A 21,343-nucleotide genomic window follows, 5' to 3' on the forward strand; every position below is an offset into this window, starting at 1 on the left:
TGAAATTCAAGCTTCCAAAGAATAAGATATTCATTAGAAAGAAGTAACAAGGTAATGAGGAATACAGAAACAAGATCAATTATTAAAAGACAAGAATTGTATTAGGGTAGTAATGCATTGCATCTTCGCTTGAACTTCTGAAGTTCCAACTGCTGGGCATCCTCTGGGAGGCTGTTCCACATTCCAACAGTGTGAGGACTGAGAAGTTTGACAGTGAGGTGCATTTACTGCATATTGGTACTGCTTTTCAGCATTAAAAATGATCAAAATCTAACCAAAAGAGGCAGGTCTCAATTAAAACATGAATGAGGCAGTTTAGTTTTTAAACTAGATCATGACTATTCCAGACCACATACCTAACATGTTTCTCAGACTGATACAGTGAAAAGTCCTAAACTGAAAAATGGAAAATGAAAGCTCAACATTCTGCAAGAAAAAACCATTTGCAAGTTTCATTTCTTAATTCTTCAGAGGGAATACCTATAAATAAGAACTATATATTGAGGTTTTTTCCCTCTTTTTCCATCTACACTGTCTAAGCCTAGGTATTAAAAACATATCCTCACTGAGTATTTGAATTTATTAGTACACTAAATCCCCTCAGATTTAGTAATGAACAGGTGGAGTGTAAAATTTTAGCAATACTGCACAAGTGATTAAAAAAAAGGCGTTATCAAACTGTCATTCTTTTTATTAATAAAATATTTACTGCAAGATGTACACCTTGTCACTGTTTGTTACACTTGACCCAAAGATAAAAGTAGCACATGGAATCCCTTCCAATTTAATTTTGTGCTAGTGGCATGGTTCCAAAACTAATTTCATGATCAATTACCACATTTACAAAAGCTTTATAGAAACAAAACACAATATAATGTAATGGCTAATTCAAAGTGTATTTGTTACTAAAATATTGTTAAAAAACAAATTTAAAATTATAAATAGAGCTGAAAGCAAAATAATGCATAACTTTTACAGCAAATAGATACCTCAGTGAATTAATGAATCTAAAAATGACACTGGAAGTGAAGGCCTAGAAAAAATTTATCAAATAATAAGCAAAGAAATCATTGATAGAAGATGGAGTCACCAAAAATACCAAATTAAAAAGAAATTTGTATTTTTGCTAACATATGAACCTACGCTTTCATATATGGGGTACTCCACGCTTAACTAGATTCAGCTGTTCTTGACTCAATGCTTAAATAAAAAAGTAATAAATACTATGAGCATTAAGTTGTTGGCAGGTTGGTGCAAATAATTATGATGGCTCAAGAAAGACATGGTTGCCAAGTCCCATCAAAATGGACCAAAGAAACTAGGATGACTATGATTGCAGATAAGGTTGAATGGATGGATGTACAGTATGATATTTAGGGCAAAAGCCCAGGCACTGGGACCAAGAAGGCTATTCAGTGCCATAATGAAGAGAAAATAAATTTTTGTAAGGTCAATGAATTTATGAATTAATGAAGGAAATGATTAATAAATAAAGTGACCAATAAATGGAGATATGAAGTTCAATGAATGATGTGATATAATGTATACATAATAAAAAATTTAAAGTCATTAAAATTCTGTGTGATGTAGTAGATATATTAGGAAAAAATCAAATATCACTAAAAAATTTTATACACAAAAAAAAAAAAAAAAAAATGATAAAAAGCGATGATAGCAGAAATATCTGCTTCATCTCCCAAAATATCAGAGAGGTATTTACCCTGGAAAAATCTTTCTCTTTGGTTAAAATATCTGGAGCAGACCACCAGAATGTGCTCCACTGTTAGTGTCTCCTCACAGTAAGCACACGCTGGAGGGCTACTTCCTTCTAAAATAAACTGATGGGTTAAACGAGTGTGCCCAATCCTTAATCTGGTTAAAATAACCTCTTTGTCTGTCAAGCTGGAATGACGAAGACCACAGCGGTATATTATCTCTAATATTTCTATATTTTTTATTATTGGCAAGAAGAGGACAAGTCCACCTTTCTTGCCATTTACTTAAAGCATAAGATCTAATAGGTCCTTCTAGGTCTGTATGAGGCACTTTTCTGAAAGGTGTCTCTGATAAATACTAGCAACTTTCACTTCCCTGTCTGCCATCTCGTTTCCGCGAATCCCCAGCCACTCCTGAACTTTCTGAATTAATGGATGAAAGCTATTAAATTTTTCAATAGCTTCTAAAGTGCTTCTAGAGTCTGAGTATATGACAAAATTAGAGTGACTACTTTGAAAAACTAAATCTAGGGCAGAGACTACAGCTGTTAATTCAGCAGTAAATATTGATGGAGAGTCAGGCAATTTACCCGTGTATGCTGTATCACCAAGGATAACAGCGCAACCAACACCACTATCTGACTTTGATCCATCTGTATAATTCTTTGTAAAACTAGCATGGGTAACATCATGCTCTTAAGAATTTTCCCATGATCTCTTCTTCAGTGCAGTCCTTTTTGTTAAACAATTTCCTACATACTAATACCTCTGGAATAAGCCATGGAGGATTTACAGGATATTCTACTTCCAGGACTTTCTGGGATTTCAGATGATCATTCCTAACATCCTCATTCAGTCGAATTTGGAATGGTTTAGAAACTCTTGCACAAGAAAAATTTCGAGAGTCTGTTTCCTTTAGTACTTGAAAGGAGGGATTTTTGGGAGCACTTTTCATTCTAGCCACATATTACAACCCTAGCTCTTGCTTTCTTAGATCAAGGGGAAAATGATCTGTATCAACGTATATGCTTTCAACAGGCAAAGTTCTAAAAGCCCCTGAGCATATTCTCAACCCCATGTTGTGTACAATGTCCAGTTCCTTTAGCTTGGTTTTACAAGCTGAGGAATAAATCTGACAGCCATAGTCTAGCTTAGATCGACACAGAGTCATATAGCCTCAGAAGGGATTTCTTATCAGGCCCCCAACTAAATCCAGAAACAACTTTTAAAATATTCAAAGACTGTTTAACATTAATCTTTAGGGCATTTATGTGGCTGGCCCATGCTAATTTATGGTCTATAGTCATCTGTTTAACATTAATCTTTAGGGCATTTATGTGGCTGGCCCATGTTAATTTATGGTCTATAGTCATCCCCAGAAGTTTTACTTTATTTTCATAAGGAATGACAGACCCTTTTAGATTAAGTGTGGGAACCTCTTCCACACACTGGCACCTGGTAAATCTTACTGCAACTGTTTTGGAAGAGGAGAATTTAAAACCATTCTCATCAGCCCACTTAGTAATAGCATTAATACTTCGCAAATGTTTACTTAGAGACAAGGAATCATATCCTGTGCAGTATATTGCAAGGTCGTCAACAAAAAGTGAGCATTTAACAGGGGGTGAGATTTTTTCAACCACACTATTTATTGCCACTGAAAAGTGTTACACTTAAAACGCTTCCTTGGGGAACTCCTTCCTCCTCCATAAAAGGTTGGGAGAGGATAAACCTGATCATTCTTCCACATATGCCCATCTTGTGCAATTGTTTCATGCTGCCAATTCTCCAGGTGGTGTCATATGCTTTCACTTAGTCAAAAAATATGCTGATGGTCTGACATTGTTTGGCGAATCCTTGCTGGATTTGGTTGGTCAGCCTCGGCAAGGGATCAAGGGTGGAGCGGTTTTTCCTGAAACCAAATTGATATGGCGATATTAATCCTTTGGTTTCCAGGTGCCAAATTAGTCTGGTATTTATCATTTTCTCCATCAGCTTACACACACAGCTGGTAAGAGCTATTGGTCTATAGCTGGTGGCTTGGGAAGCATCTTTATTAGGCTTTATAATAGGAACAATTATGGATATTTTCCAGTCCTTGGGTTAGATTCCTGTCTCCCATATTTTGTTTATAATCTTGAGTAAATATTTTTTGGCATCATCTGGGAGGTGTTTAAGCATTTCATATACAATTGTATCCTCACCTGGAGCTGTGGATTCACTTGAGGAGAGCGCCTTATGAAATTCTCCTAGGGAAAATTGGCAATTGTATGGTTCAGATTTTCCCGAATCAAATTTCAGAGTCATTTCAGAATTCCTAATTCTTTGAAATTCTGGAGAATAATTGTTAGGGCTGGAAACTTTATAAAAGTATTTTCCTATTTGTTTTTAATGAGGGTAATGGTGAGACAACAAATTTTCCACTCAGTTTCCTTATTTTGCACCACACCACTCTTAGTGGGGTCTTGGAATTTATTCCATTAACATAGTAAAGCCAACATTCTCTTTTGGCTTTCTCATAAAAGTGCCACTGCTTGGCTAAAGCACAGTTGTAGATTAATTTAGACTGAGGGGAGCCACTAGTTTTGTAATGTATGTAGCACTTCCTAGTCACTTTTCCTCAGAATACCGTATGTCTTATTCCACCAGGGAATAAGATTGACACCCTTACTAAATTTATCCAAGTCTGAGTCCTCTACCTTCCACTTAAGTAAAACTTCAGATGGAGCATTTACAGCATATTTCAAATGGATCGGGTAGTGATCACTTCCATTTAAATCTTCATTAACAGACCAGTTGAAATCAAGGTGGATACTTGCTGAAGAAATACTAAGGTCCAGTGCAGAGAAATGATTATCATGAATGTTGTGGAAGGTCATTGACCCATTATTATATACGGTAACATCATTCCTGCCAATAATGTCTACGATTAATTTCCCTTTACTGTCTAAAAACTGACTTCCCCAAAGGGGGTTGTGGTCATTAAAATCACTAGGAGAAGTAAAGGAGCTGGAAGTTCGTCAATTAAGGACTGATGTCTCCGATGTTAAAAGCAAGGTCTGGTGGAGGGTATAAGGAGCAGATTGTTATCCTCTTTTCCAAAATGACTGAAATAGTAACAGCTTGTAGAGTTGTGTTTAGTTGTATTGCAGAGTGCTGTAGAGATTTATTAATAACAATTGCAGCACCTCCATGGGCATGATCACCAGTTGGGGGATATGATTTAAATATTGAATAATTTAGTCCAGGAATATAAGGAGAGTTGCCTAACATTGTTTCCTGCAGGCATATAATCCCTGGATTGAAATCATGCATTAAAACTCTAAGGTCTTCTGTATGAGCTCTGAGACCTTTACAGTTCCACTGAAGGGTATCGAGCATGAATGCTAAGGTGGTAAAATGTTCTACTTCCCACGCCTTGGAGGGGAAGTACTGTTCCTAGGGTGGAGTGGGAAGTTCTCCTTTATAAGAGACTGTTTTCTTAATCCCTTTTCATCTGAATTGGAGTTCAGGGTCTTTGGTTGATCTTCATATTTTTTATTATGATCCTGATGCTCAGAATTTCTACTGTGATTCTGTGCATCACTAATCCTATTTGTTTTAGGGTGGCAAGACTGAACTGAACTCAGATGTTTTTGTTCTGAATCTACTTTTGGAACCAACTTTCTAGGAGGAGAGATCTCTTCCAAAACACTGAACCCATTCGAAGTTTTTATTGTAAAGCTATCATTATTTGGGGAAGTATTTCGTGTGCGCTTCTTGATAGTTGTAATTATAGCTTTGTTATTATTTTTGTTTGTGGCTGTGATGACTGATGGCTCTCAACTAGCTCTATCTAATTGGGGTTGTTCCTTTAACTTATTGTTGTTTGAAGTATTTTTAGAACATCTTCCTGAATTTTGATTTTGGCACACTTATTTTTGGAGATGAATTGGCAGCTATCATAGAGGTGGCATTTGTAACAACTTTGGAAGATAAATTTTCTGTGCTTCTGGAAGTACAATTTTTGGGATTGGACTCCAAAGCACTTGCCGACAAAAGTTTCTGACCAGTTTGGAGATTTTCATTATTATTTACAGTCAGAGGAATAGCAGGTTTATAAAATGTACTATCAGATGCAGTTATTGATGGCCTTACATTGCTAGAATTTTTCATAAGTTTTATTGCAGAAGCATAGGTAGAATTGACACTTTTGTTTGCCCCCATTACTGCGCGCTTTGCTTCACTAATGCTGACATGTTGTTTTCAGCCACTGCCAACACTTGTTCAAATCTATATCTGGGGCAAGCCCTAGAATTTGGAGGGTGATCACACTTACATAGGAAAAACTATCGGGCTGCTTCACACTCATCAAAATTATCATGCTTTGCAGAGCACACAGGACATCTTTTATTCTTCTCGCAAGAGTTTTGAATGTCATATTCAAATAATTTGCAACACTGTTTAGGATTTCTTTTATATTTTTTAACCTGCATCCTCTCATGGCCAACAATGATGGTTTCAGGTAGGTAATTGGAGAAGGTTAAAAGGGTAGCTGCATCCCCACCCAGTTTTTTACACGAGATACACAAGGAGGACATCGATGGAGAATCTCCTCCTCTTTAAAAACATGCAAGTCTCTTAAGTAAACTACCCCTTTCAGTGTGTTAAAGAATCTGTGAGATGAAATACATTCAATATTTCCACTTTCAGGAAGTTTAAAATTTGATAGCAGAACTTCTTGAGTCTCATTACCAGCTTTTATTAGAAGGTTCTTTCCATAGCATTTTAAATTTCCAATGGGAATGGAATTAACCTTGCTCTCAATGCATTCAGCAGCTTTTATTAAATTTTCCCCTCCCTCCTTGTAGATAGCAACATGCCATAAATGGGGAGGAAGAGCTCTGGTACATGGGGCTGGTCCGTGTTCTTCAGTCTTAGAAATAAAATCAAATGGCTCATCATTTAAGTTTTTCACTGAAAACACTTTCGTGCTGAGAACAGAGTCATTTAGAATGTGGCCTTGGAGTCTTTGTTGTGCCTCACTAGCTTCCAAGGGAGAGGAAAATTTAACAAAAGCAGAAAATGACTGCTTATCTTTTTCTAGAATTAATTTAATTCTTTCCACCTTGCCTAATTGTTTTACTACACTGTATAAACATTCATAATCTAATGACAAGCCTACATTAGTGCAATAAAGGACCCTATAATTTGAATCAAATCCACCAGATTTACTAACACCCTGGTGTCTCAGTGTTTGGTTCTGTCCGACAGCCAAGCTCATATCCATGTTCATGCCAGAAGTCATTGCCAGTCCCCTTAAGTCGTCAGATCCAGGGGAGGGAGAACTAATAGCCAAATCCATAAATTTACACCAGTCCACATGCAGAAGTCCAAAAAGTGCACACCCAACACCCAAGAGCCCCGCACAGACCCCGAAGGCACATCAAAAAGGGAAAACTGGGCAGCTTCTACTGCCCAGCTTCCCCACCCCAACACACCGCCAAACCCCGCAAAGAGATCCCAAGATACCAAGCATGCACATATCAGACCACCACACACAAACTGGCTCATCCACCCACCCAAAACTGCTTGGTTATATCAAGAAAGTAACGTGGATCAGTCAGGTATTCGCATTCTCCACCAATGGCACAAGTGAGAGTTGACTCCCAACAGTCCATCCCATACCCTACCCTTTCAGGATAGCACCAATACGCTTGCAGTGGCCTGGGTATAAACCAATCTGCCTGCCAGGAGTTCTGCCCCTGCTAATGGGGCTGACTCTCCACTTCAACTGTACTGGTGGGCTTCCGGACAAAAGCCAGGAGTCCCACCTCCAAAAAACCAGCCCCCCCTGGATTTCGATGGGCTGATCCCCGGAGATGGTTCCGCCCTCAAGACAGCAATGGGAAAAATCTCATCACCATCTCTTAGGTCCAAACCATATCGGGTGGTGACTCAACCACAACAACTCCCACAATTAGCTTCGAATGCGAACCCATTCCAAAAAACGATCCCTCCTCAGACTCACCTAAGCAGTAAAATTTTGCGAATGTGGAAATGTCCATGCCATTTAAACCAAAAACTAACTACGTAGGATGATTCGTCAGGACCCAGGCCCAAAGGCCAGGGTCCCTCAGCCCCTCACCTCGTCAAGGCGTCCTACTCGAGGGGGGGAGATAAGGTTGAGTGCCCACATTCTTTACCCAATACTGTACCACAGAAACATCTCAACATCTCAGATGGCAACAAAGAAATATAAAACATACTGTAATATAGTGATGTACTTTGTATATCTAAGAGACGGCAATCAAAAAATATTTAAAAGGACAGTATGCTTTGGTACCTCACTGTAGATATTTTAATAAGGTCCAGTGTGTACCATTTGTCCCTAGAAATCCAGTTACAAGGTACCTAAGAAAAACTAAAGGTTGGTTAAATACACATCATTCGCAGAAAATTTGCCTGTTCACGGTATTTTTCACATTGAAATATTCACTAACTACTGTATTTTAATATTTTTATGACTAATTACATTTTTTGTGATAAAACTATTAACATACTCAGGTATAAGCATTTTTAGAGGGGTTTTTGGTGTTTGAACTATCAAAATAGGCAGTTATAAGCGGTTTTAAAGTTGTGTCAAGTATTCGCGAATTTTAACTATCCGCCGCGGGTTCTGGTATGCACCCCCTCGCAAGTGCCGGGAGTCAACTGTATTTGGAATTTCAGTTACCTATGTGTAATCCACTCAGGTTGAGGGCACACTCTTCTCAGTCAGATAGCTAAGTGATTACAGCTCAAAGATATTTTAATAATAATAATAATACAACTCAAAGAAATGGGCATTTTATTTTATTTTGTTAATAGTTGGCTTATGGCATAAATGTTTGCTTAAAAGGAGCAAACTACACCTATGGTGCAGTTTTTTGATGGGTTACTACTGTTTAGTTTTATGAGCTGACCTATTGACTGGAAAGTGAAAAGTTTTTAAACATTCAACATCTTGTATTTCAGACTGCACTTACGAAAACACACCGGCAGTCGGGGGCGAGCGCACGGTTCCCGTTTCAACAACCAGCCTCATGGTGCTTCATCACAACATCACTACCAACGACGTGAAAACTATTAAGAGTATTTATATAGGGGGACAGTCATGGAACCGGGAGTAATTTTAAATCTGCTTAGGTTTGTCCCTCAGTAAGTTGAGAAAACTTTCTGTAAATTAATTTCTTTGGTTGTTATTTTTTTCTAATTTGTGTGGATACAGTCCATATTGGATCCCTTAGTATAATGTTAACAAAATTGCTGGCCAGTTAAATTTTGATTTTTCTAAGTGCTCCTGTACTGTACTGGTGCCAGGTTATGAGTCTATTGGGAAGAATGCAGTCTTCGCAGTTGTAGTTCAATTTTTGGAAAATTTATATTCATACCTGGTGGCTTTCTTAATAATTAGATCACTGAAGAAAATTTCTTCTGTAAGTCAGTGTGTGTGTTTCTTCACTCGCACTAAACTCTCACAAGGTTGATTAAATTGTTTTAATGCTTCAGTATAAAATATTTTTGGCCCAAAGCCAAGTTTTGAAATTATCCTTATTAGACATTACTTACACGGATACTCGAATAGTTTTCGTTTATCATTCCAGAAAGCCAGACTTACAGATTTGAGTGTTATATGACGTCCAGTTTCAGGCTGACCTACAAAATTGTTAACAGATACCTGATAGCATATAAGAAAATTGGGGAAAAACAATTGAGAGATTTATTTTAAATGACAAACTGAGAAAGTCCTTCTTGTCTAAATGATATTAATTTTAGAAATCACAGTTATATTAATCTTGCAAGGTATTAGTGTTGAATATATGTATAGACAAAGCTTTCTTACATAAAGTTGTGTTGAAATCTGTTGTATCATTTTTCATTAAATGCAACAAATGCAGACATTTAAATGTTATTGTTGATTTTAATTTTGTAGGTATCATGTAATCTCAAAGATAATTACTACCAGACTTTAATTACTAAAGTCATTCATACATGTGCTACATACGAGGCCTTTCAAGGTATTATTAGTCCAAGAAAGATAAACTGACAAGGAGTAAAAATAAAAAAACTGGCACATGTACACATTTTCTGTAATCATGAAACCAGTTACTTCATCGTCACATCTGAGAAATAACGTCAGAAGATGCAAGTAAAGTATATTGTGGGAAAATGGTAACTGAGAAATAAATTTGTAATATTCTGATAACCTTCTGGGTTTTTTGCCATGGAATGAAGACACTTCTTAATACGATGTTGAAGTGCTGAACGTCTGCGTATCTCTAGCATGCCTTACATATTGGAGGATTTTCAACCACTGTCTGTTTTTTGGGAAATTGCATTTCTTTTAACAGAATAGTAAACAGTAAGGAAACAATCTACTGATGCTCTCAGGTGGGAAAGTAGCTGTTACTTTCACTTCAACTTTTGGTAGTATGAATCTCAGAGCTATAACATGACCAGACTTGCAATTTATCATCTGTATATAACTTAAGGTGCATATTCTCAGACAGTCAGTACCATGCAGTGTAACTCCATGAAGTCTTGACCAGGTTCCTGTTATGGCTGCCATGTACCTTTACAGGTCATGAACCAGTTTTGTGAATGACCTGCTCAAGTTAATGTACTTACATAGTCTTTAATTTCCTGATACCTGAAAAATTTGAATTGAGCACTATTTCTCCTTCCCGTTTTCAATGCAACAGTGACTTGGGCTCTTGCATAAACAGTTCATTTGCAACAGCATACTGTCATGAAGAGCAGGGAATTTCTGTTGACTTAAAAGTTTTGTTAACTTTTTCAATGCCCTCCTCGGTAAGATTTGAACATTTTAGGTTATGGAATGATCAAGATTTCATGTAAACATGGCAATGTTAATTTTGCAGATAGATAATTTTCACCCATGGTTATAGAAAATGTCTTATGGTAAAGAGTACCAGTGTAGCAATTTTTCAACCACCTTTTGTGTTGGCCATTCACATGACTTAGGACCAGCCTTGCTTTTTGCTGTTAAATTCATTTACATTTAAAAGCTTTATTGTGAAGGTAGCATTTATTGTGCAGTTTCACAGGCTTTTTATGTTGAATGGTCTGTAGTAAATCAGTTGGTATGAACCAGAAGATGCAGTAAAAGTAAATCAATATTTTTCTTGTACATATACAGGTTCATAAAAGCTAACATTACAAACATCAGATACAGTTTCCTAGGAAATAAAGTAAATTCCTATTAACATACTTTATTATATTTGCTACAAGTAGTAGCTGTTTTTTATAGTGATATTTATGGGATTATACTAAATTTAAGTTTTGCAGCTATCTTTTTTAAAAGAGGGGTTAACCTTGCAAAAAAAATGTTATAAATTGTTATACAGACAATCTTATGTACAGAGAGTAAATTGTTTGATGCCAAGCATACATTGTACTGTGCTTCAGTATTGTAGTTTCCAAAACACACTTACTACTTTGGGATTTTGAGAAAATATGACAGCTATTTTTGTAAATATTTTATAGGTTACGCAGGAAGGCATTGGAAGTATGTTAGTGGGGAAATGTATGAAAAATTTATTCACAAATAGTGTATACATAAATTTGTTGAATCCATGAATCCAGCTGGAATTCAGTGCTTTAACATATATGTATATGTATGAAAAGTCATGAATATCATTTAACTTTTGGCTTTACATTTTTTTTTTTTTTTTTTTACTTTTCATTACAATATTGTTGAATAATTTTTTCCTGAAACTGTGTTCACTGTTTTTCTGCTCATAATGTCATCCTTTTCATTATATACTCAGAAAATGATCCTTTTGAGGATGAATCTTTAACCTTTTATCTTTAACCTCTGATATATTGTATTAGTTAACTGGCCAATATTTGGCTTTTTGAATCAGGATTTAACACAGTAATTTCCACTGTGACTTTTACTTTGTGTCTGTTGTTGGAACATTTGTTATACGAGCAGCTCTGTGAAGTAGCAGCTGTTCAGAATTGGGAATTTACAGGTATGGCCAAACTTTGTAAACTGGCATATTTATTCTTTGCAGTTTTTATCACAAGAGATGACTGATCACATATTTGCAGCTATTTTTGCTGTTACCTTGAAGCCACTTTGTCTTAATATGGCTGGTGTAGCTTGTAAATGAGACTTTAGGAAGGTATTTTTGAGGAAGTCCAAATTGCTCCGAATAACTGTACACCACACAATTTCCTTTGAATTGTTTAGTTATAGGTTTCCCCTGGTAGATCAATCCCTTAAATTTATTTAATGGGTAGAATGAACAATTTAGCATGAAATACTGAAGGGGTAGGTGGAAAACACTTTTGAGCCCAGCTGGAACCATAGGGCAAAGAGTTCTCAAGCTACACTGGTTTCAGCCAGATTTGGAATGTGTTGAAAAACAAGGATATTTAAACATGTCTTAAAATTTGTATTTGTTTGACAAATATTACTTGTTAATTAATTATTGTTAGCATGGAAGCACAAGGAGGTCTCACATTTAATGTTATGTTTATAGACAATTGTCTTTAGGTGCATCATAGTCATTTTTCCATAATTTACATTTTATGTCAAAAAAAAAAAAAACGTTGCCAGGCTTGGCTAACATATAATGCAAAAGTGCTGATGGTTGTCCATTGTTCCTTTTTTTTTTTTTGCCAGTGGAGTGGAAGTGTTTCTAGAAGTGCTTTATGTAATTTGCTTTTCCGTAGTGAAACTGGTTGTATTTCTTGTAATCACATATCAAACGTACATCACGAATTTAAGGTAATTCCTGAATGAGGTGAAGTTGCAATGCTTAGTGTTACAGTATATTTCCCATTCACATTTTTACATTGTAGTCCATCTGCCTTATAAGTATATTAATACTCCTCATTTGCCATCTTTACATGGTCATTAATAATTAAAGGAAAAAAGATGCTTAATGTACCTTTCAGTCTAGTATTTACTGAAGAGTTGTCTGCGTATGAAGTAATGCAGTGAATGTTCCAACTTTTCTTTTTGTAGCACAATGGAAAATCGTCCTCTATATTGAAACACTCCGTTCTTAAATGACGTGAATAAAATATCAAGTTTGCAAAGGTTTACATACAGTAGCTTAGGAATGTCCATAGTTATTACACTTTGGTTAATTTCAATTTTTTTTTCTGCAACTTTGTGCAGTCTCGTAGTGATATTTTATTTTCTGCAACCAAAGATACTCTTGTTGTTTGTTTGTACCAAGATTTATTTAATGGATAATCTCAAAAGGTAGCACTTTTGTTAGACTTACATGCTAAATCCCTTCTAAATGGTTGATGTTACTTTCCTGTCTTTTGAACTGAAAGCAATCTAATTGTACATTTTCTAAATTATTTCTTCTAGTTTCAAAGTGTATCTACTTAAATTTATGATAGTGTATAGGATTTTCTTTTCAAGATAATTTGAATTTTATTACAATCCTTTCTTGTTGCTTTGTCACCTTTTTCTCTTCCACAATTTAACAAGTTAACACAATTTCTTATAATTTACAGGTTGCTTTTGTTTCATTTTAAAGGATGTGGAATTCATTTCAGGTTTATTTCACATTACTATAATTGTTATTATTATTATTAAGTAGTTTAACCAGACCACAGCTGTGGATAACTCTATCATTGCAGGGTCGCTATGTCATACCATTATATCCGGAATGAATGTTATGAATGGTTTATATGGTGAGAGGGCAAGGTAACTTACTTCATATTGCCTAATTTATTAGCTTTAAGACCAATGTAAAAACCAATTATTTTGATTTGATGTAGTTGTGCTTTCACTGTGTATAGTTTATGTGATATTTCTTGGAATAATCGGCATGGTCAACGGTTTTCATTGGTGCAGCTTCCAGCATTTGTATGTCGTTCCCTGATTTCACTTCAGGGAATTCAAAACACCTTTTTTTTAAATAATAGACAATGTTTCATTAGCACATAAATTAATTTAAAGCACGCAAATATTGTCTGTTTTCATATATGTTCTCGTGTATCTCCAGGATGTACCTTAAGTATCAGTTGTAGATGGTACGGTGAAATAGCCGAGAGAGAGCTTGTGCACTCTCTCAGCTATGTGCATTCACTATTCGTATATCATTCTTTTTTAAACTGAATTGATCGTTTGCTGAACTGGCTGCCATTGCCAACTTCAAACAGTATTTCATTCATTACAGCTATAAAAGTTGGATGTGTTCAATAACCAAAGGGAAAGATTAATTTAATTCTGTAAACTGTTATGACTTGATGACTAAGATACTGCCACATGTAAGTCGATAATATTTGGACTGTAAGCCTTGTGTATGCTGTTACGTCATACATGTGGGTTATCTTTGAACGCTGCTGTGAACGTGAGTGATGAATATATATAAAAAAAAAAAAGCAGCTTTCCATGGTTTTCGTTTTCTGTCAACTTCACAAAGGCCACATTGCGGAACACGCTATGGATTTTATTTTTATAACGGCTTTTTGTATATTTTATGATCCTTTACATCATAGTGGGAGTCTTGTTTACAAAACAATTTTGTACTTTATTTTCCACTCTATTTTTACATGCATTATTGGCCATATGCGTATCACTTCTCACTGCAAGTGAAACTTTAAACAAGTCTTTGTTATTTAATCGGAAATCTCAGCATAATCTTTTCCTGAAAAAATTTAATGCTAAAAGCTGTTGTAGCTTGGAGTTTGGTTCAAGGAAATTCTGAACTGGATTCGTTTTAACAATAAGACTCCAGTCTTTAATCCAAACAGATACTCGTTTTAACATGGCAAGATGAATTATGCAATCGTTGGTTTTGGACACTGTGAATGGGTAGTATGGTGCATATTCAAATTAGATTTTAAATTTTGTCTATCTACACTAACATCTGTGAATGTATTATGTAATTTTTCAAAGTAAAAAGTGAAAGTTTTTATAAAGATAGATTAAACATATTTAAGAGTTAGTCTAGTCAGGTTACATGTAGGTTAATTGTTTTTACAGCATTTGGAAAAATTTAGAAAAATTCATTCATCAATTTCCTTAAAATGTAGACTGACAGATCTGAATGATGTATTTCAGTGAATCAAGATTTTACATATGCACTGTTGACGAAAAAGTTAAAGTGATGCATTTTGTATTGAAACCAACATACTGTACCATCTCAAGAAGGTCTTCGGAACCTTTGAACATCATCACGCTTCTTTTGCAGGCACTGTGGCACTCACAGTATTTTTACTTTTGTATCTGCTCTTCACTGAGGAAGGACTGTAAACTTATTTGTATCATAGGACCTGTTTACAATAAAATGAAAAGTTAAGTGGCAGTTTTATCTGTGACTCCAGTGAATTTAGTTTCTGTACACGTTTTTGAGAGAGCATTCAACAGCTTGATGCCAAACCACGCTACTGATAAAATCTGGCTCCACGAAATTAGTCACCAATACAGCTTGATACCGTATTGCAGTATTTAATAATAGTTAAACCAGACAAGAGTTGATAGTTTTGTTACTCCAGGAATGTTACTGTACTTAACTGAACATTTCTTATACAGACTAAATTTCTTTCAAGTATATATTTTTAAACTTTACATTTGATGCTAGTTACAAATTGGACGGATATTTTGAAATATGTTTATCTGTATCATCAGATGTTATTCATCAAATACCCATAGGTCACACAATTTTGACCAGTCTGATGAATGTCATTCCTTCAGTACAGCATTCTTTTTGGAATGAACATCACCATAATACAATAGTGGCTTTAATTAGTTTTAACTTACTATTGTCAGATTCACTCCCACAAAGCTGACCATTTTCATTAACAATATGTCAAGATAGTAAAATACTGCTTACAAGAATAGGTATTTCTGGTCTTGTCATAGTAAACCCCTCTTTTTTTTATGGATAGGTTCCAGAACCCACTGTGGAAATGCAAAATCCCCTCTGAAAATGCTTATAACAGCCAAATACCCTGCACCCCTTAAACTAAAATGGTTATAACTGCCTATTCCAACTGTTCTCTGCCTAATTTGATAGTTCAAACAAAAATATACCTTAAATTATCATATTGCAATTTAATATTTCAAACAAAAATACACCTCAAACCATCATCCCAAAACACCAAGAGTCATCTTACATTACCCTCTTACAACTGTTACTCTTAAGTATATACTGTCAAGTACACCCCTAAAATGCTTATAACCGCCTATTTTAACAGTTCATGGCCCAACTTGACAGTTCAAACAAAAATATACCTCAAATTATCATCCCAAAACACCCCAATATCATTTCAAAGTCATCTTACAACATTACATACCTGTATAATTCAGACATGCACATTTTCTTTTGCCTAACACAACTTTCGCTCATCATCTATTGTACTGACCATAATGTATCTACATTTTTTGATATTTTGCTGTGTTGTAAGATGATTTTGAAATATTTACTCTACAGTACATATTTTAGGATAGTACTACTGTAAAGAGCATATCTAAAATACGTGGGTAGTTTAGAACAAGACATATTCCTCCAAAACAGTGTTAGGTTTGTTACGTCATGTTAGTATTTTTGTAATTACGTACAAATTTATGATAAAAATAATTATTTAGTGCCGTAAGTTCTTGGTTTATGTCGTACTTGACCTAGTTGTTTTGTGGTTAGTCCTATCTCCCATAAATTTATTAAAATATTCTTGTCCTATCATTCTCTCTATCAGTACTATATACATATCCTTTAATGAAAAAACACAGCAAAATATTAATAGAACATTGTTCTACTTACAGAATCCATTTACACTATTATATTGATCTAATCACCATAAAAATATTTAAAATCCAAATATTCATATGTAGGCAACTCAAAACCACCAGTAGCAAGTTCTCCAACAACAGAATCAATCTCTCTCTCTCTCTCTACCGTATATCAATACTGTACTGTACATATCCTTTAATGAAATATCAATTAATGTACCATAAACATAAAAAAAAAAAAATAAACAATCCCAGGATCAAGATCGAGTGCATACATGTTGCCATATTTTTGGCTGTCTGGTTCATTGTACCGTATTTCATTACTAGTTTAGTTGACTACGATTATCACATATTATAACAGTACACAAGAGAATATTTTATCAATGTTGATGTTTCATCTCTAATCACCGTTAAAATATTTAAAATCTGAATTTCATACGTAGGCACCACTCAGAACCAACATTCTTACTCTCCTCTCCAGCTATAGTTCAACCACGCCTGTCAAGTTTCGTCCCCAGCTAGTTACTGTGCAACGGCAAAATGTCAAGAAGGAACTTGCACTGAAAGCAGAGTACAATAAATAAACTTGGCAGTAGCCATGTCTTCTAATATACTGTGCTTAGACTTTGATGTATAAACACCACAGTTCTCTCTCTCTCTCTCTCTCTGTATACATATCCTTAAATGACAAAACACAGCAAAATATCATTAAAACATTATATTACTTACAGAATCCATTTATATTGTGGTTAGACTTTGATGTAAACACCTTGGCACTCTCTCTCTCTCTCTCTCTCTTTCTCTTCTCTCTCTCTCTCTCTCTCTCTCTCTCTCTCTCTCTCTCTCTCTCTCTCTCTCTCTCTCTCTCTCTCTCTCTCTCAGTATACATATCCTTTAGTGAAAAAAATACAGTAATTAGTGAATACACAATGTTGTTCTATGAAAAAAAGCAAATTGGTGATAATTTTAGAGATAAGGTCCACAGAAAAATTCACAAATTGGTGAAAGTTCCCGCGTGAAATCAAAAGATATGTTCCACAAAAATCCACGACAAAGTGAAGTAAGTAAAAGTGGGGGGTCCACTGAATCTTTTATTTCCTCTATGCTTTTATGCGCAGGGATAAAACTTACTACTACAGTCACCACCCTACTTACAAACAATCATGAGATACAAACACACTGGGTAAGAAGTTATAATTGTGTTTGAAGCGGTTACCTTTTCCACCCCAAGTTAAATTTTTGCTCAGTGTGCCTATTCTGCTAGTAAGAATTTTTGCAAAGTACAGAAGAATGCAAGGAAGAAGAAGAACCTGTTCCTTTAACCCCTTCCCTGATTGTCCCAAGTATTCTCGCAATTAACTACCATGTACTCTCCTTACAGTCACAAGAATACTCATTCATATTCGTAAATTATTCCTACTTATTTCTATCTTCCCAATTTAACTTGTTCTTTGATGAATTACCATTTTCTATATTTCCTCTCCCCATAGGAAACATTTAGTATATGTTAATAAATGGCAGTGTGCATTGTTTACTTTGTGAACTTCCAATATTAGACACTGCTCCTGTAAAATTCTCTCCAAACCATGGAAAAAATACTAAATTCTGAATATTGGATAAATCTAAATTTCATATTCTTTTTACATTTCTAACATCCAAAGTAATTCTTTATAATACTGTACTGCATAATTTCAAAATACAGTACAGAGAAAATAGTATATTCTATGACTTTAACTCAGACTCTATGACTCCTGAGTTAACTCGAGGGATGTAATCAACAACAAAAATTATGTACTAATAATTAAAAACACCCTTATGAGCAATTGAAGATACGAACGGCCGCCCAGAACGTGACAAGTTTGTAAGTCAGGTAGTGTCTGTACTCCATTTATACCAGCTTCATATTGTTTGTGGAATAAAAAATTATCTGCTGGACCAAAGTCTTTTAGGGACAATTTTGAAGGAAGCTGAAAGTTCTAGTTGCTGAAATATATTAATTACTGCAAACCATGTTGCAAACAGCAGCTGTTGGGAAAACAAAAGCAAATCCTACACCACATGGAGACTCAGCACTCTCAGTATAAACTCAATACTGAGAGCCGTTACATCTTTATGTTCCAAGTGTGCTGCTGATGATGTTTATGGGTAATATACACAGTACATAAATTTATGATGGTATAAGTATCAACAGATTTGTGCTTGGCACATTACCAGAGGTGGTAAATAGTAAAACAAAACCTTTTTCAATTTTTTTACATTTACCAATTCATAATCAAGTTGGCTCTTAACTAGGAACAATGGTAAAAGATTAATTATAAATGTCTCTTACCTGTATTTCTCTTCTTACAGTTACTAAGTCAGTGTAAAGAGTGAGAAGTGGTACCCTGTGTACTTCAATTTTTAAATACTTGGGAAGGACTTGAAAACTCCAGTGCAGATTCTGAGCCCTTCATTACGAGTGGGATCAAAGCTTCTTGATGGGGTGACACATTTGTACACCTGGCTTCCACAATCTAAAATATAGAACAGTTGAAAGATACTTATATTTTTATGAGCATTTAAAGATAATTTTAATTAATGAATTGCATTTACATTATACAGATTCAAACCTGTTATGTCTTATATGTATACACCTTCTCTTGTTGGGGCTTATAACAAGGTAGTTAATGAGTGATAGGTAAGTGAGGGAGTGTGATTTGTTTCTACAAAAATATAAACCTCCATCTTTTCTATGAAGACACTCTTGGGGAAGTATTGTCCAAGGAACATGACTGCTGGTGTTCTACCACACAGAACTGCCATCTTCTCTATCATGTATGAGCAAGGGAAGACTTTCTATTGTAACCTTTTGAAAGGCTTAGCATATGTAATGTCAAAGTTTGCAGGTGACTTGGTTCATTGTATTCATTAATAATTGTGAAAGCCATACAGCTTTAAAGGCAGAGTTTTACAGTGGATATATGAATAAAGTACAGGATAATTTAAAAGGACTTTGTTCACTGAAGGTACTGAGTGGTTAGGTTCTGGAGGCTTGCTGAAGATCTTTACTTTGGAGTTTGTTTTAGCTTGAATTGCTTAATCTTTCTCCATTTAACATTTTGTCTTTTCCATTTTGATCAGTTTCACTTTGTCTTTTCAAGTCATTTTTTCTACTTTAGAATTTCTACTTCAGACACAATAGAAGAGGAATGCCAGCCTCTCATCCATCTCCCTTCTTCCTCTTACCTGCCTTTCAGTCCAAGGTTTATGAGATTAGGTTTAAAGGGTTAGGAAGGGTCACGGCCCTTCCAACAGGAAAAAAAGACTTCTGGAAACTAGATTATGATTTCAAAAAGGCCTGGCCTTTCCTCAATCCCAAAGTCAACAATGTAGCTGTCCTTAAGGCTTGGCTGTGGTCCTTTGTCAAGACCAACAAAGGGCTCTAAATACATTAGACTGATGGATCAAGGTGTCCTACCTTTCAGTAAGCATTTTCTCAACCAGTGCCTTGACCTTGCTATTCAAAAAGCAAGGAGGAATGAAGCAAGCATCGGCAAATTCCACAAAGACCATTCTCAGTTGAAACCTGTCCTGAGAACACACCATAAACAGCACTGAATCTTTCGACCGTGACCAACCACACCTGAAGACGATGTGACAAGTTGGTCTCCCCTCCCAAACACCAACCACCTCCAAACCTCCACCTAATCTTCTGCAGAAGAAAGAAATCTCTTTAGACAGAAGCCTCAGACAGGATATTATTTAGTCCACAGACTGACAGCCCACCTGCAGGATACAAGTACCTGAGCCCTCATGAGCTTGAAGGAATGGCTGGAGGGTAAATCGTTCCCTGATCTGGGGAGCAAAGAATTAACTTCCTCCAGGTCACCCAATACTAGCAAGGACCAGGGCAGGTGAAAAAATGGCTTGCTTCAAAAATGAACCCTGGGATTCACTCTATCAACAATCTGACACCACTGTGCTTACAAATGTGCCCAATGACCTCTTAGAAGTCTTTCTATAACTCTTGTCTGTTGCGGTTCTAAAGGTAAAACACCTTCTCCCACCTAAGTGGAAGGAAAAAACACAACCACCCTGTCTGGTATCTGCCCTGAGAACTACGGAGTCTGTCTTCAACAGGCAGTACAATGATCTACAGTTGAAAGACATCAAGATGGTCCTACAACCTAATTACAAGACCATGCTTTCAGAAACCAGACCCACACGGGACAGTACCTGACATGAGATTGTCAAGAATGGCACTGAGCACAGGGGGACAATCATCAATCATCCAGGTGATAGTCACTCTACAACCCAACTGTGATTCAGTGCCAGGATCAGGAGTGTAGTCACAAGCATGCTCATGGATCAGCTGGGCGAGATCTGGTGAATTTGGAGGGATGGCAGCGGTAGTGTTAGCCACAGGGTGCAGGCTGTACCTACTGTACTTAAAAAGAAGTATGGTCAACTCAGTAAGTGAGTGACAAGCCACTAGAAAGCTCATACATTGGGGCACTGCCACTACCAAGCTTAGGAACCAGTAGCCATGTCTTCTAATAAAATGGCTACCAAGGACAGATGAATCAGGATAGGTCACTGAGCCTTCAGTGACTCCTAGTCTCTGTAGGACACCTCATAGATGTCAGAGAAGGAGCAGGCCCTCCCCAATCTCGTCACAGGCCAAGTCAGCAGATCAGCCATAACTGCCATGGTCCAAGACCCAACTTCCCTTCAATTAGCAGCCAGAGGGAATGTCCAAGAGTAGTCCTTGCAGCAGAAGACGGGATCTCAACAGGAGATCCCCTACAGAGCATAGTAAGAAAGAAGGATGTTATACACTAAAAGACAATGATAGAATTTTGGATCTCTTCCTCTGGGTACCAAACTTGACTCAAATACT

General features: G+C 36.1%; 1 protein-coding gene and 1 long non-coding RNA gene across 5 annotated transcripts in view; one reads left to right on the forward strand and one right to left on the reverse strand.

The window, feature by feature from the left end:
* Positions 1-15,034, forward strand: part of BicD (protein bicaudal D) — an 81,032-nt gene extending 65,998 nt beyond the window's left edge. For 2 of the 4 annotated variants that reach the window (XM_067128529.1, XM_067128527.1), the window contains exon 15: positions 8,712-9,596. In XM_067128529.1, coding sequence (XP_066984630.1) covers positions 8,712-8,826 — 115 coding nt within the window. In that variant the 3' untranslated portion in view covers positions 8,827-9,596. Of the gene's footprint in view, positions 1-8,711 lie in introns of all 4 variants that reach the window. The other 2 variants (XM_067128531.1, XM_067128528.1) reach the window with 1 other exon arrangement.
* The window catches only part of LOC136853183 (uncharacterized), a 38,741-nt gene that overhangs the window by 9,394 nt on the left and 8,004 nt on the right, over positions 1-21,343 (reverse strand). Inside the window, exon 2 of the long non-coding RNA XR_010857381.1 lies at positions 18,794-18,977. This is a non-coding gene — a long non-coding RNA (uncharacterized lncRNA). The remainder of the gene's footprint in view (positions 1-18,793; positions 18,978-21,343) is intronic.

Source organism: Macrobrachium rosenbergii, chromosome 26 (genome assembly GCF_040412425.1).
Source record: "Macrobrachium rosenbergii isolate ZJJX-2024 chromosome 26, ASM4041242v1, whole genome shotgun sequence".
Classification (NCBI taxonomy): Eukaryota; Metazoa; Arthropoda; class Malacostraca; order Decapoda; family Palaemonidae; genus Macrobrachium; species Macrobrachium rosenbergii.